We start from the raw sequence: 16,551 nt of genomic DNA, 5'->3' as shown, positions 1-16,551 counted from the left end.
TGTATAAAATTATATAAACTTAAATATAATTTCTTAAATGCAACTTTTTAGTCAGATGTTTATCAGATTTCAAATGATGTTTTCTTCTGATAAACATCTGACTAAAAGTTGCATTTAAGAAATTATATTTAAGTTTATATAATTTTATACACCTGAAGATGGTTCTTTTAGAACTGAAACATGTCGTGTAAAAAGTGATGTTCTAATGTAAATCGAACATTTCGATAGAGAATATCATTTAATATATTTTAAATATTTAAATGTTAATTATGGTAATATTTTAATATCTAATAGGAATTTTATTGTGATTAGACTGACAAGATTTAAACGAATATATATTTATCACAATATGACGCAACTTTATCATCTCAATATTTTACGTTTAAAATAAATGGTTATTCCAAACGGTTACGAAGTACAAAACTGTATCAAGGTTCCATGCTTCATGATTTTAGTGTAGCCAAGGAATCATGCCCTATATATTCTTTCTCTGATTCTCAGCGTTCAAGAAAAGTCTTGTTAATTTGAGAATTATAAATAACATATGGCGATAAAACAGAGATGACAACGTAATATTTAGAAAGACGTTAACACGTGTCAAGTCGCCGTAACCACGCCTCCAAAGCGGACAGCCAGTCACGTCTCGATGCCAAACTCTCCACCTCTCCCTCGTCATTATTTCCCAAAAGGAAACAAACATTTCGCTCCTTACAACAAACAGACTAACACATTTCCTTCTCACGAACACACATCTGCCTCGTATTAGGTCAGGCTCTTAACAGGTACGAAGCTCCGCAAATTTAACAGACAATTCCCGAAGCTCCTAGCAAAAATTAAACAATTATGACGTCGTATTTTTATTTTGGAAAGACGGGGTTAACAGTTTCTTTGTCAAATTCCTCAAGACTTTAAAATTTCGCAAAAAAATAACTCCTACAAACCCCAAAATCGTCGTTCAAAACAAAACAAAAATAAACACAACGAAGCGAAATATTTTCCATGGTTATTCCCAGTCCACAATTCACAATCCACATAATTATCGTCACACCTGGCCTGAAGACGGCGCCTGAAGGTAAGTCGAAACGTCGGGCTCCACCATACAGCTCCTCAGCGTGTCTGGGATGAACATGTTCCCTCAACACTCCGCAACATCAGCTGGCTGCCCGATGCTGACTGTTGCCAGGCAAACCAAGAACTGGCAAGGCTACGAGCGGGGGAACTATGCCATCCCATTGAGGGGTGACGGAAGGAGGGGCCTGCGAGCTGGCTGAGTTTGGGAACACACCCCTTTATAGCCTTACCACGTGCTTTGCTGTGCCCCCCCCCCACCCCACCACACCCTCAGAAGACCCAACCCATTCCACACAAATCTCGGGATGAAATGTCACACATTATCAGACATTCGCGTGAAAGTTTTTGTTGTGGTTAATGCAGTTAATAAGATGAAGTGCATTGGCTTCTAAGGTCCAATGCAGTTCACGAAAGACTCCGAAACAAAACACCAGCTTTCTTTCAAATCATTCAATTTCGCAAGAACTATTAGTCTATCATTATTCCAGCTGGTTTTATGACAAAAACTAAATTCAATAAAAAAAAATATTACGTAAAACTTCACTCTCTCACAATAATAGGCTTCCTTTTAAACTCTATAAATATCTAAGGTAGTATCCCATTGTACAACAAAATTTTCTTCAGTAACTGTTCATTGATTACGTCAAAATCCACAGTAATTTCGTCTAGGTACTGCATTTACCTTAAAATCATATTCACCGCCGTGAGAAATTCAAATCTCGCTTAGTTAAGCATGAAGATATAACGTAAAGTAAGATTCTGCCAAATTTGATCAACATCGAGCAATCTGTACTTTAATTTTTAACCAAGAACAGTGGCTTTTGAAAACGTAACAACACACCAGGACCATCACGTCGAAGTAATCGAGTGATCGCTGAATCGATATGACTCATATATCGACGTCAATGGCCTGGCAGTTCGATTTTTTTGGGCAAACCACATGAGCTAACTTTTTGTCCATCATAAATCTTTTTATTTTGGCTACGATGGAAGTGTCATTTCCGTGCGTCATATATGTAAATTTTTGTAACTTTTAAACCATTCCAAACAGAAGTACCCATCTAATACTCGGTACAGAAACTTTGGCCAAGACACTTTTACATTAATTTTCGGGTCATTTAGTAATTTAGACTTTATATAGAATTTAGTGTATTAGTTTGGGTCACTCGTAACACCTCCATAACATAAAACATCGCGCAAATCACAATAGGAGTGGAAATGTTTTAAGTAAGGGTCAATGTTTTTAGGACAGTATTCAACAAGACATCACAGGTACAAGTTCGAGTCAATTCTCCGCTCAGACAGTATATAGCTGTTCAAAAAGATTGGACTTACAGGGAACAATGACCTTTTTGTGACTTGTGGCACTAAATTTTTTATTCATTGCGTACAAATTCCATGCGTCACACACACATCCATACAGAATTACGTCTGGAATGAGCGTCACTCGTGAGATTAATTTTATCAGGCGGAAACTCAATTGATAAGTTTCTGTTTCAAATCCCGACGCAGTTCATCAGAGTTCGCGACGATTATACAGGTAAGTTTAAGTCTCTGATTATCTATAAATTTTTCGGTAGATAATTAATCTGTCACAACTCAAGAAACATAATGACTAAAAGCAAAGATGAGTGGTAATGAAACATCTTCAACCCAGATACTGACGTTCGTATGCCAACGTGTTGTAATTTTATTAATTCCTAAATTAATTTTAAGCGTCTTAGAAAAATCATTTTATCAGTTTATGACGAGACGAAGTGTTACCAAATTTTACGTATCCTTGTTAAATGTTATGCAAGACCAAGTTCGTCACTACCAAAAGCGTCGAGTGGCGTCAATGTTCAAAACTTGGGAATGCAATATTTATTAAAGTGTAATTACAATTTTCAGAAGAGAGAGACGCCATTAATCTTCGTATCTGTTTTCAGACACAAATGGGGATTTCTTGGTATATTTTGCAGCATCGAGGCAGTTTTATTAAGTTGCCAGACCAGATTCTGTTACTTACGAAATTACACACTCCAATAAAAACCATAGTGGTCAGTAGACTGGATACCAACATGTAAATAGCCAATTACACCGAATAACTGTTACTAAAAGAATCTTTTTCTATCATCTGCGAATCTTAGTTTTTAAACTTGACAATTTTTAACTTACAAATGTGCAGGAAGATCTTAGACGTCGTGTTTAAAAGAAATCACTTGTTTCAAATTAAACTGACAGCACAAGGAAACAATAAAACACTGAAATATCTTCTTATTTGTTGAGGTCCTCACGCGTTCGAACGTGAGATATACCGTCGGTTTCCTGACAAAGTTGCATTGGACAGCGTTCACTTTAATGGAACAAAACACGAAAGGTTAACAAAGGAAGTAAGTTGAAGCGACTGTATGTACTACGTAATTATTAAACAAGCAACCAAAGAATTATTTTATTATTAATATCTGTACCGTTAAGAACACAATTAAAAAACTAATTAGGTCTATTATGACTACAGTTCTTAACAGACGTAAGTTAACAGAGAAACTTTTTTTAAATATAATGAATAAATCAATAATTTCAATGTCAGTAGCCCCTACAGGCAGTTTCACAAACTACTACCGAAATCAGACTCCCACAAGAAGGGTCACCATAACCTCGTCTGTATTTGTTACTACCGCAGTCTGCCATCTTCAGGAGGTTCTCTTTAAGTCCTCCCAAATAACAAGAAACACGTTTTTGAAATCCTAATAAAACCTCCAATAACTATAACGTTCCACCAGGAACTTCACCTGTACTGTCCAGCCTACTGAAATACGCAACCTGCTTAAGACACATTCCAAATAACGTGCGTAAGTCAGCAACAGGATATTTAAACAGAACTATCATAAGAAGACCAGTTGTGGTCGAAACATGTAGCGGAATTTTTATAAACATCGAAATTATAACAATTATTTATTTTAATCCGTCTGATCACAATATTTAAAATTTCTTATAATTAAGATAATAAAATATCATTCATGTTCCGTATCGATTGATCGATTTACATTTCGGAACATTTACACAACATGTTTCAGTTTTTATAAAACTATCATCAGGTGTAAAATATATCTAAGAGCTTAAAACTCAATTAAAATAAATAATTGTTATAATATTCACAATATGACGCAATTACACTATCTTATCTAAATTATAATCAAAATTTTTTGAGAAAACCGACTATCAACCTAACGTTAAGCACACAACATGGCTTATCCCTTAAAAACTTCTTAAAACTGATGAAATTTGGTTTGTGTATACTTATTTACTTAGGAAAAGGTGCTGTTAACTTATGTTATGTGTGGTAACTGTAGTAGTGAATCAGGCCTACCAACTCCAAAAGTTTTAATTTACCTGTAAAAAACATTATTTTAGAAACTGCAGATAAGCGTACGTCTGTTTGTACATTTCCGGCTACTTTATTATACATTAATTAACGTTAATTGTCATATGCCTGTTTGCGTACAATACGATACTAAACAAAATTTCTAAAGAACTTATATCTGAAAACAGAAATCGCCCGACCTTTTACTTTATAGATCTAGACCTCGTATATCTTTAAATTTTTTTTGGCAGCAGAATCGAAATGTCAGACTTCAAAGTAAGACCTTGGTTTCACTAACAGAATCCCTAATAAGTCGTAATGGTGTCAACACCGTCACAATGATATCACATCTTAAGCGTGCTTTTAGTCTAACCATATACCCAGATGTCACGTTCGCTATCTGCGAAATAAATACGTAAACCCCGATGTGTACGTTACCTCGAACTACGCGTTCCTAAGTACGTAGATGCTTGTTGTAAACAGATGTCGTCGTTTGGCGCAAAATGCAAATGTGTTCTAGTTTTAGAGGTTTAAGGCGGTCAACTTCTGTCCTGATCTTAATTCATACAACAATACAAACAAAAATTAATTCTTGTAACACTAAAATTCATGACGCTGAAAAACCTTTCCAGGGTTTCTGTTCGTGGCACGTGACCCAAAAAATATCCCCTCATTTTCAAAAAAATTCCGCATGTGTAACTTACAACATCCAATTAAAAACTGACATCCTACAACATCCTGGTAACAGTAGTTAAAATGTAAAAGGCGCATAGTCCGCGTGTGTACGGACTTCTCAACGAGATTCAATGCATTCCGGACACGCGATGGGCCCCACCTTGGAACGGCCGAGCCCCGAATGCATACAAACTGTACTTGCCTCCTCATGTGGGCACCAGAAAATCAGCTAGCGAGGACGTTAAATAATTGTTTGCATGACAAATGCCACAGAATTTGAGCCACCAAGATTTTATAAGTATCGTAAAATTAGGATGTAATTAAAGTAATTCTGTGTGCTGATAATGTGGTTTGGTGGGTGATCGAATAGACAATGTCACGCATCACAACGCAAAAATTAGTTTCAAGTCTATCAAAGACACTGATCTAGAAATTATGATAGGTAAAAATAAATTTGTACATCATAACATAATTGAATATAAAATCTGCAACGCAGTCAAGAGTAAGTGAGTAATTTTCTTTTAAATATCCCGAGAAAATAAAATAAATTTAAATACTTATGAATATATTAATATATATATATATATATATATATAAATATTTCATGGAGTTGTCAATAAAACTAATATTCAAAATAATGTGTTGATCACAAAACAATAATTTTGCAATCGGTTTGTATAACTCCAATTTATGACTTCTTACACCGAGAAAAGAATTTAAGTCAAACGTAATTTTAAAAAAGTGTTCACAAAATTATACAGACGAAAACGGCATATTTATTGTTTATTTAACGACACCATCAACATCAGAGACTATACTGAATCGAAAGACATAATGATTATTGAATAACAAATAATTGCAAGTTACGTGGCCTAATTTAAAATACCATCCCAACATTTTCGTGGAGAGACTAAAGAAAACCACAAGATATTCAGTCTCCGGGCCGAGATTCGAAATTAGGACCTACCCTGCAACGATATTCAAACACTTCACTCTCTCGGTGTATAAGAGGACGTTTAACGAGTTTCCCCACTAACTAACTAACTAGATGCCTTACCGAACCCGAAGGTTCATCACCGAACTAACCAAAGCCCTCCACCGGACCCTGTCCTGGGCCAACAAAATCCAATCTCCTTCAACTCCTATCTCCCATAGAATCCGCCTGAGATTATCCTCCCATCTACGTCTAGGTCTCCCCAGAGGTCTTTTCACCTCAGGCTTCCCAAACAGTGGACCCAACCAACCAGATGGCTTACAGAACCCGAAGGTTCATCACCGAATTAACCAAAGCCCTCCACCGGACCCTGTCCTGGGCCAACAAAATCCAATCTCCTTCAACTCCTATCTCCCATAGAATCCGCCTGAGATTATCCTCCCATCTACGTCTAGGTCTCCCCAGAGGTCTCTTCCCCTCAGGCTTCCCAAATAGTGGACCCAACCAACCAGATGGCTTACAGAACCCGAAGGTTCATCACCGAACTAACCAAAGCCCTCCACCGGACCCTGTCCTGGGCCAACAAAATCCAGTCTCCTTCAACTCCTATCTCCCATAGATCCCGCCTGAGATTATCCTCCGAGTTTCCCCACTATTATTCTCTAAGCATTCTTGGTCTCCCATATCAGTTTCATATCACAGTAATGATTTGTGATAAATGCGAATGTCCCACATGGGAACTTGTATCGATTACACGAACAGTAACGATCTTAAAACTGATTATAAAAAAAGTTATGCGCACTACAACTTTTAAATATCGTGGATTTCTGCCTATTAGCGGCAATTTGATCACCCCTGCTTATCAACCCGCCAGCATGGGGCCACACAAACTTAACCACTTCATTCCACAGAGAGGTTTTGATCTTGGAAAACGCTGACCAAGCTAGACAACGCATGGGTTTAGGATGGGTGGGGGGGGGGGGGGGGGGGGGAGAGAGAAATGGTTGATGAAAACACAGGATATGGGAAATGTAGTCCTATTTTCGTCTCATTTCTTTAGTCCCTTCCTTCTGATAATATAGACGCATCGGCCATCAATTGCTTTCGTATTGTTACGACTCGTATAAGATAAACGCAGTCCGGAAAGATGGTTTCGTCTGTCATATGTTTTTGTAACCATTTACAACATTACCTGATACAAGCTGCAAGGACAAACAGACCTTAAGAATCTAATATTATTTCAGTTTATAATTCAGAAACATTCATAAAATCAATAAAAATCTCGATTTTTGATCCAGTACTCTATTTTAATATTATCCGAAGCGTCTAGAATAATCTGAAAACGATTTCTCCACGATCTAAATCATTCAATACAATCGACGTATTCAATTTGAAATAGTAACACAAATGTCTCAGTGGGCGTAATTCCGTTGATTGAATATAAGTTTAACCGTCAATTAACGTAAGAGATTCATCAACATGTTTAACACCGCTGGACCCATTTAACAAAACAAAAACAAAAAACAAGGACACATTTTAAGACAGTCTGTCTTTCTTACTAATAGGGTTTAGACCACAGCTGTAGATAAAAACTGGCCCGGAGCGTGATGAAAGGTACGAGTGATACATAAATGGTATCCAGTTCATTCTATTACAGCGTCCTGAGACATTTAAATAAAAACATTTCTAATGCTAATTTCCGCGGTAAATTTCCCAATGGCTCCTTGAACAGTATTTGCTGAATCATTATCACAATTAATCTCGTCTCTTCCAAATAAAATATTTAAAAGTATTCGTCATAAAAAGTAAATCAATACGATGAGACCATAGAAAGGAAATACGTCACACATTAATGCAGACTACAGAAGGGCCGAGGTTCCATTTCGGCTGTCAGACATCAGTGGCGAAATAAACAGACATCCAGATATTAAAATGTCTAACCCAATAAGGATGATCTCTCGTTTCGTTACATATTTTTAGCGAGTTTCAAATATATAATGAAAAGGCGTGGATGGATTGATGTATAACATAGTGAAATAGTTTTGTGTGAAAAATTTTTATGAGGTGTTCTTGAACTGAATGTTGGAACATAACAAACACTAAATTTGCGAGTAACCCAGCAATGATAATTAATCACAGAAAACATAGTTTGAAAATTTGTATCTTATATGTGTCATGTTTGTGTTTGATTAAATATATTTATTTTGTACAGTCTATACACAAACGTTAGAAGTTTATTGGTGTTGTAAAAATTATATAATATTAAAACATTTTGTTGTGTAAAATCGTATTTACGATTAAGAGCGCTAATATAATATATTACACAACAAAATGTTTTAATATTATATATTTTTTACAACACCAATAAACTTCAAACGTTTGTGTATAGACTGTACAAAATAAATATAGTTTGAAAAGTTTCTACTATAAATAGACGAACACTTAAATAGACTGAAATTACGTAGGAACTAAAACCTACATGAAGGCAGACGCCCATGGATTGTCGTGTTCTGGGCTTATAACGCCGTGTAACTTTACCACAGTTTTGGAGGAACATATCACATAGTCGTCACTTCCACCCTGAAGATGCAAACAACCTATAAAAGACTATATGTCGTCACAACCCAGAATACCACAAACCAAATTTTCAACGCACACAATGCATGCCCCTTTAAATTTACTGATTAAAAACAATTCTCACAGCTACTGAATCTAAATGAGAGCTATTTTAATTATTTACAATGCCGAGGCAGAACACCAGGACATCACTCGCTCCTTTACAACAAACAGACCGTCCCTGGGATCGAAGCAGCGTCCTGTCCATCGGGGGTTCGTCTACAAGAGGAGTGGACAATTACTTTTATTCGTGGGGGGGGACAGTTGGGACTATTTCGGAGTCATTCACACCAGAAAGCCCCTCAAGAACGTTGTAGTAAACTTCAAAAGTTGTTAAAATTAATTGTTCGTGCCAATTGAACATAATTTATATATATCAAAATGTATAAAAATTATGTTACGATTATCGAAAACACGAACGATATTCTAAACTGTGACTGGTACCCCACCTACTCTGTTATAAATGAGATGAGACCTGATGATGGAGGCAGCAAGGACCTCTGAAACGTATGTAAACTTCTACCAGACTACACGGCGCTACAACCCAGAATACAGCCATATTCAGGATCAAATTGTACTGTATTAAACTGTGTAGAGACTTCACAAACGTTCACAGCATATTTTTGCATTAAAAAAAAATCAGTTCAGATACTAAACATTAAGAACAGATACCTGCAGATCGTCTGTTAACTGTAAGAAAAATAATCAATACAGGAATGCTGTTAGCTGGATTTCCCATACAGTAGTTGAACGTCCTTGAACTTGCTCTGTAATCCGCCCTACCTACGCTACTGTTAAAAGCAATTAAGAACAGCATTTTCCTCAATTTATCAAGGATTAGGCCCACTGATGTCTCAATTTAATACGTCCTAATCTCAAAACATTTTTTCTAACAACTAAACTAACTGAGTAAGTCCTCATTTTAATTACCTTCAGACAGGAATATCATTTTGACACGAGTATCATTTAAGAACTACACATAATTTTATCAGTATCCGTCGATGCGTTTAGGTTCTGAAATACAGACGGACAGATACGATATTCTACAAAAATTTCGTGCTTCGCTGCGTAAACAATCCTTATAACGTATAATATGAATTTTAATTTCGAAATAACGGGTGAACGGAATACTAATGATGCCTACAAGCGCAGTTAGCTTCTTGAACAGCGGCTTACAGTTTGTTCAGTGGGACTGAAGCGACTTACAGCCAAGCTAATGAAGACACCCACAATTTACATTTACATTACGGAGCTTGAGATTACAACATGTCTTGCTACCCGATCCCCACCCCTCCTGCATTTTCGAGCGTTACGGACAGCAGGAGCGCGTATTTAACGAAAAATAAATTTAAGAAAAAAGTCTTAATCCCGATAGAACATTAGAGCAGTGGATTTATTGGTTGAGTACGTAAAACCATTACATTTCAAGTAGCAGTGGATATACGAGTCGAGTTTCCTTGTATTCTTACTGTCTGTTTTCCACTTTTCCTTCCCTGTGTTTTCCTTGAATCCAAATCTAAAGTATTTTCCAACAGCTCCTCCCAAATCCATTCCCTCCCAAAAACACTTAGCTTCTTTTTTAATTAATAATTTGTGTAATGAATTTGCTGGTAGCTACTCCAAACAGCTCAATGCATAACTTCGTCTGAAAGTCCCGTCTTTACTGCTTGAATACGGGTATAAATCTAAGAAAAACTTTAGAGAAAACAGCGTCTCTTTTTGTCCTATTTTCTTACTAAATCGCTAACTTTTGCATATTTGTTCAGTCCATCAAACGGGTAATTTATAAACCATAAAACATAACCTGAAACAATTTACTAGCGTTAAAAGATATTTAAAATATCCTATTATTATCGTTATTTAAAGACACTTTAAAATTATAGACGTTTCTGCAATGTCTGGTACGAACAAATCCTTGTATGTTGAACATCCCCAAAAATTTTAATCACTTAAGTGGTCTATATTTAAGGTACTTTAGCCTTTCGAATCCGAAAACATTTCACCATTACAAACATCAACTGTTTAACGATGTTACGTAATAAATCGTGCACTGTGAGAATCACACGTAACACATAAATATAAGTACTATCGGACTTAAAATTTAGCACACACAACAGTTAGAAGACAAATATACATAATTTTCCAAAAATATGTAATACACACAACCATTACATAACTTCGGTACATCCTGTAGATTGAAGGATTGTATTTAAACGTATCTTTCGTAATAACGTGTGAAGATTTGGACTGAACACAAAAAATTTCTCAGAAAATGGTCTAATACCGATCATACAAACATTTGTGTTCTATAAAATCTTGGAATTTGCTGACCAACTTTCAAGGCAATCTGTAAGTAGAATGAATAAGCCAGTTAATTGTCGGATTTTAATATAGCTACGCCCTTGGAATCAATTTTGATCTTATTAATACGTTTTCGCGGCTGAAGTTGAATAAATAACATTACAGTCGTTATTTTCAAAACGGCAACACAAAGCCTAAGTTATATTATATATTAAAGTTGATCTCGTTTTCATATCTGACGTGGCAACTGAGCGAATTCTCTCGTCTGATTTTGCTAATACTGTTCAAGCGCCATAGAAAGTCCGCAGAGACGTATGAGGGGCGCATGCGCACTCCGCGTATACCTATTCCAAAAACATTGTCCTCCACGGTGGTATAGCGGTTAGAACGCTGGCCTTGTAATCGTGGGGTCCCGGGTTCGATTCCCGGCGGTGCCCGAATTTATAACTTGTGTTGGGCAAGGCCGTGGTCTAGGCAACACGGAGTTTTCCTCCGTGGCATCCCAACAATTACTCCATTCACACACAGAAGAAGGCAATGGCAAACCACTTCTGGATCATCTGCCAAGAACGTATATGAACAGGCCCCAGTCCGAGAAAAGGATGGAAGGATCCTGTTCATATGGACCTGTCGTCAGACAGAACACTAAATAAATATAAAGTCTCCTGTAATGCGGTGTATTGCGTACACTTAGTGTTACCGGGTAGACGCATGTTTTATGAAAGAGTGTAACGTAGCCCAAGCGGACTTCTCAAGACACGCAGGCAGTACACAGATTGTCTGTAGACACAAACAATGTAGCACTGCATACTAATCGTCATTAATAACCTAAAATTAATAATATAGGAGTCCTGGTGGAGTAACAGATACTAGTAAGTCGAATGAAGCATTTGGTAAGTTATCATAAATGGGCAAGATTACGACGGAAACGTAAATTCTTAATTAAAAAAATATTCCCTAAGACAACATGAAAACTCATAATTAAAATTATATCACGCGTGTATTTTCAACTGGCTGAAAAATCACGGAAATTTATCCTGACGAAGAAGTAGACCTCTAAACCTGGCAGTTTCCTTGCTTAAATAGCAGTTAAGATATTCGATTCAAATAAATGACGTATAAATTACAAATGTATGTTAAATGCAACGAGGACTTTATATGGACACGCCTTAAGGCTCGTAAACCAGTCTACATGAGAAATGTTACAGGTAGCAGATGTTTTGCCCCATTAATCCAACAACATTAACTGAAGGCTAAACATTCGTACGGGTCATGCTCTAACCTTCCTTCTATACATATGCAGAGGACAGGATTCAAACGAGGTGTGCGCACCGCCAAGAGAATACAAAATGGACTCAATGGTACCATTTCAATGAACAACTACTTGAACAGAAAACTGATGAGGACGAAATTCGTGATAATGTCCACGAGGTCAAAAGTTGTTTCCGCATTATAAAACAACTAACTCATTCGAGGGGGGGGGGGGTTATCTAAAACGATATTAAATAACAACACGAGTCGATTTATCTTATAATATTTCTGTGAAAAGTGTACTAAGTACACTATAAACGTATTAATGACTTTAAGGCTCACAGATGCTTTCTCTCGAACACTGGCGGATAACAGACACAGGAGTGCCCTACGTTGGAAGCCAAGTATTACTGCGACCACGCGCAATGCTGTTAGGACGACACGAGGTCCTGGAGACGTCAAGGTCACTGTCTTCATATTAATAATTAAACCACAGAAGAATAAATTGATCTGAGTCCAGAGCTTCACAGTTCCCCAGTTCGATTCCCAACAGGGAACTGTGATAATGCTCCAGCTATCCAGACGTATTAAATATTCTTCACGATATATGACAAATGTGAATGTAAAACCAAAGAAATAACGAAATTCGGGTGAGAATCGAAATTCTGGGGGACAAATTTGAAAAACCAATTTCTTCTGTCCTACCTTCATGGTTCAGTGGTAAGCCGTACAAGGGTACATATCAGATAAAACGTATCGTTGACTCAGGTCACCCCGCGAGGCGTTGTTAGCCAGATCGTTTCGGCTTACACTCGCCGTAAGTGAAGACGATATAACGCGATTAACATGCCTACAGATTCCACTGCCCTGGAACGGAAAACCGTATCTCTGTACTTCCTTTAATTATTATTAGTAAATAATATTTTCCCCTTATATTTATAAGGTATTTACGACCTGCATATAACCGAATACCAAGGAAACTAAAATTATTTTCCCCCTTTGTAGGTAAATTTATGGATACAAAATATTTTACATGTATCTGTTAAAGTATAATCCATATCATAATACACACTCGTTGGTTGTAACCAAAGTTAACGGAGAGACCTTATACCTCTGTCCCCAAAATTAAGACTTATTTACCCGGAAAATCACATAATCTACAGTTTCATACTTTATCAGCGGCGAAAAGCAAGGTCATTATGGTAAACACACTAACATTCCACATGAACCATTCGTCACTACGAGGCTTGCAGCAAAATTTAGGGAGTGTTGGCGCATCCCAACGCGGTCTCGCGTTTCGTGACACCGTACAGACAAGCGGTCGCACTCCCACGGTCTGACCAGCGTTTGGTATCAGTATTCGCCGCGGATACATCGTACCAGCTCAATGCGTGCGTCTCAGCGACCTCACAGCTGCGTAACTGTCGCCCTGACATTCCCGAACACACCTACTACTTCAAAGCATTCCAAAAACGTCCGTGCTTAAAACGTATTATAACGAACACGTCAAGAATGACGTGAAATCTAATGTTTCAAGAACACATCTGTATTGAAAATCGTCACAAAACTGCGTATACAAATTAAAAATCTTTACTCACTTAATTACGAAAGCTACGAAGCGTTAAAACGTTAACAACTGTTTTACTCTGTCGTATAGAAGTACATGCACACTATAAGTTACAGATAAGTACAACGCGTTATTTACACAAAGCAGAATACAAAATTTAAATTTAAATAATGCCGTGTAACATAAAATCAACGTAATTTCTTCCTTGCTTAATTAAAGGACAATATATAGTAGGCAGGAGCCACGGTGGTCTAGCGGTTAAAACGCTGGCCTTGTAATCCTGGGGTCTCGGGTTCGATTTATAACTTGTGTTGGGCAAGGCCGTGGTCTAGGCAACAAGGAGTTTTCCTCCGTGGCATCTCAACAATTACTCCATTCACACACAGAAGAAGGCAATGGCAAACCACTTCTGGATCATCTGCCAAGAACGTATATGAACAGGTCCCAGTCCGAGAAAAGGATGGAAGGATCCTGTTCATATGGACCTGTCGTCAGACAGAACACTAAAAAATAAAAAATAAAATATAGTAGGCCTCCCTGAACAATACCACAATGTCAAAGGTTATAATATCCCATAAAGCTCAAAACTGATTATTACATAGATCGATATTCTCTGTGGCCTGTGACTAATAGCTCCTTCAGATTCTGAAGGTCACATTTTCAAATCTCCTTTGGGATAAGTCGGCTGACAAAGTTCCTCTGCCTTCCTCAGTACGATTACTTCAGGGCAAATGCTACCTCAAAATTTTACCACAGAAATTACTACACGTATTTCATATAAAATCTAGTACAATGACTTATTAAATAAACAAAGGAACACAGGGTTCGTTGTACTCGTAAACACGAGACTGTTAATTCAAATGTAAATAAATAAGAAATTTTTCACAAATTGTGTTATAATTTGAGAGCCAATGAAAATATGTTTGTAGGCCGAGAAACCTTCCAAATCAAGACGTAAGCATGGCTTCCATTCACTTGATATAAAACGCAGCTCCAGACTTGACAAGTGCAAGTGTTCCTGAGCTACAGTGCTTGATTTCCACAAGCAGGTGAAGAGATACTTCCTCTAAAAATAGGAGTCTTCAGCGCCTAGATACCACACGTTTCCTCACTGGTGCTGCCACCAACAGCCCGTGAGCAGACGTTAAACCCATCAACTGTTAACAAATACTTAAAACCCACTACGCAATCCGAATGTACATGACTGTACTCAGATCTGCCCTTAGACCAAGAACGTTGTTGACATTTCTCGACGTTTTCCTACCAAAATACTCTATGAGTGTCTTATTTCCACCATAAGCTACGTGTTCTGTCGATTTATCCTTCTGTATTAATCGATCTGACCCTACGAAATTATTCCATTCCTTCACTGCTTCGTGTCTCGTCTGTACATAAACACTCAAATCCATCCAACATAAAACTAATGAATTTAAAATAATCCCTTCCCTTCACCCACAACCAAAGTGTTTTCTCCCCCGTAAATATTTTATTTAGTGTTCTGTCTTACGACAGGTCCATATGAACAGGATCCTTCCATCCTTTTCTCGGACTGGGACCTGTTCATATACGTTCTTGGCAGATGATCCAGAAGTGGTTTGTCATTGCCTTCTTCTGTGTGTGAATGGAGTAATTGTTGGCCTTGCCCAACACAAGTTATAAATTCGGGCACCGCCGGGAATCGAACCCGAGACCCCAGGATTACAAGGCCAGTGTTCTAACCGCTAGACCACCTCATCTTATTATTATTTAGTGTTCTGTCTGACGATAGGTCCATATGAACAGGATCCTTCCATCCTTTTCTCGGACTGGGACCTGTTCATATACGTTCTTGGCAGATGATCCAGAAGTGGTTTGCCATTGCCTTCTTCTGTGTGTGAATGGAGTAATTGTTGGCCTTGCCCAACACAAGTTATAAATTCGGGCACCGCCGGGAATCGAACCCGAGACCCCAGGATTACAAGGCCAGCGTTCTAACCGCTAGACCCGTAAATATATTCAACAACAAATAATAATCCAATTCCAAAATTATTCCTGTTAAAATTCAGATTTATAACCACGTTCACCGATAAAGTTAAACGCAAATGTCTCTGCCCAGCTCACGGCTGGACATGTCACACTCATCCCATCAGCCTCGATTTCATAATCACCCTAACATTTAAGATTACTGATTTCTGCGATGTTGCAGTCTCGAATAAATTAATCGACGTTTCAGAGGTCTTTACTGTCTCCATCCTCAGGGAACAACACGCGTTGTACTCAAATATTACATTATTTCTGTGTTTATTAATAATGATATTTGGCACATCTGTTCGTCTGACTAATCTTGACAAGTGCGATTACAGGACACTGAAATACCGGCCGTCCTTGCTGCCAAGTGGCCATAATGAGAAATTATGCAGGTCCAGGGAGTGGCACTTAGTTAAAAGCAAATACAGGTTATAAATTATATTTCAACAGTCAGCCCAAGTAGAAACTTACGAGAGCCGGAGCTAATTTTAGAAATCATACCTCACGAACATTTAAGTTACAATACATAAATGAAGGCGATATAACCCAGAGTCCTTAATAATCCTTTCTCCCTAGAAACGAAGATACTTCAAAATGTCCCACTACACGCGGGACAGTAGACACTCAGGGGGAGAGGCTTCGTAGTGAAATATCTTAAAAGTCTTCAAACATATTCAACACTCGTTTACGGACATTTTTTGTAAAATTCAAAATAAGAACATGGCCGCCACGCGAAATTACATCACTATTTAGTTTCCTGACAATAACGAATCAAACACTACATTA

The 16,551-nt window shown here is 37.6% G+C and overlaps 1 protein-coding gene across 12 annotated transcripts in view; it reads right to left on the bottom strand.

Annotated features, from left to right (window-relative positions):
* Positions 1-16,551, bottom strand: part of NfI (Nuclear factor I) — a 279,859-nt gene that overhangs the window by 140,978 nt on the left and 122,330 nt on the right. The window contains exon 1 of one of the 12 annotated variants that reach the window (XM_022067100.2): positions 1,049-1,205. The exons of the other annotated variants lie outside the window; for them this stretch is intronic. Coding sequence (XP_021922792.1) covers positions 1,049-1,129 — 81 coding nt within the window. The 5' untranslated portion in view covers positions 1,130-1,205. Of the gene's footprint in view, positions 1-1,048; positions 1,206-16,551 lie in introns of those variants that run through there. 12 annotated transcript variants of the gene reach the window in all.

The sequence above is a fragment of the Zootermopsis nevadensis genome, unplaced genomic scaffold, assembly GCF_977971745.1.
Source record: "Zootermopsis nevadensis isolate Lab colony 2312 unplaced genomic scaffold, Znev_1.0 Znev_ptg000023l, whole genome shotgun sequence".
Classification (NCBI taxonomy): Eukaryota; Metazoa; Arthropoda; class Insecta; order Blattodea; family Termopsidae; genus Zootermopsis; species Zootermopsis nevadensis.
The sequence above is the reverse complement of the archived record's forward strand: the minus strand, read 5'-3'. Positions and strand labels throughout refer to the sequence as shown.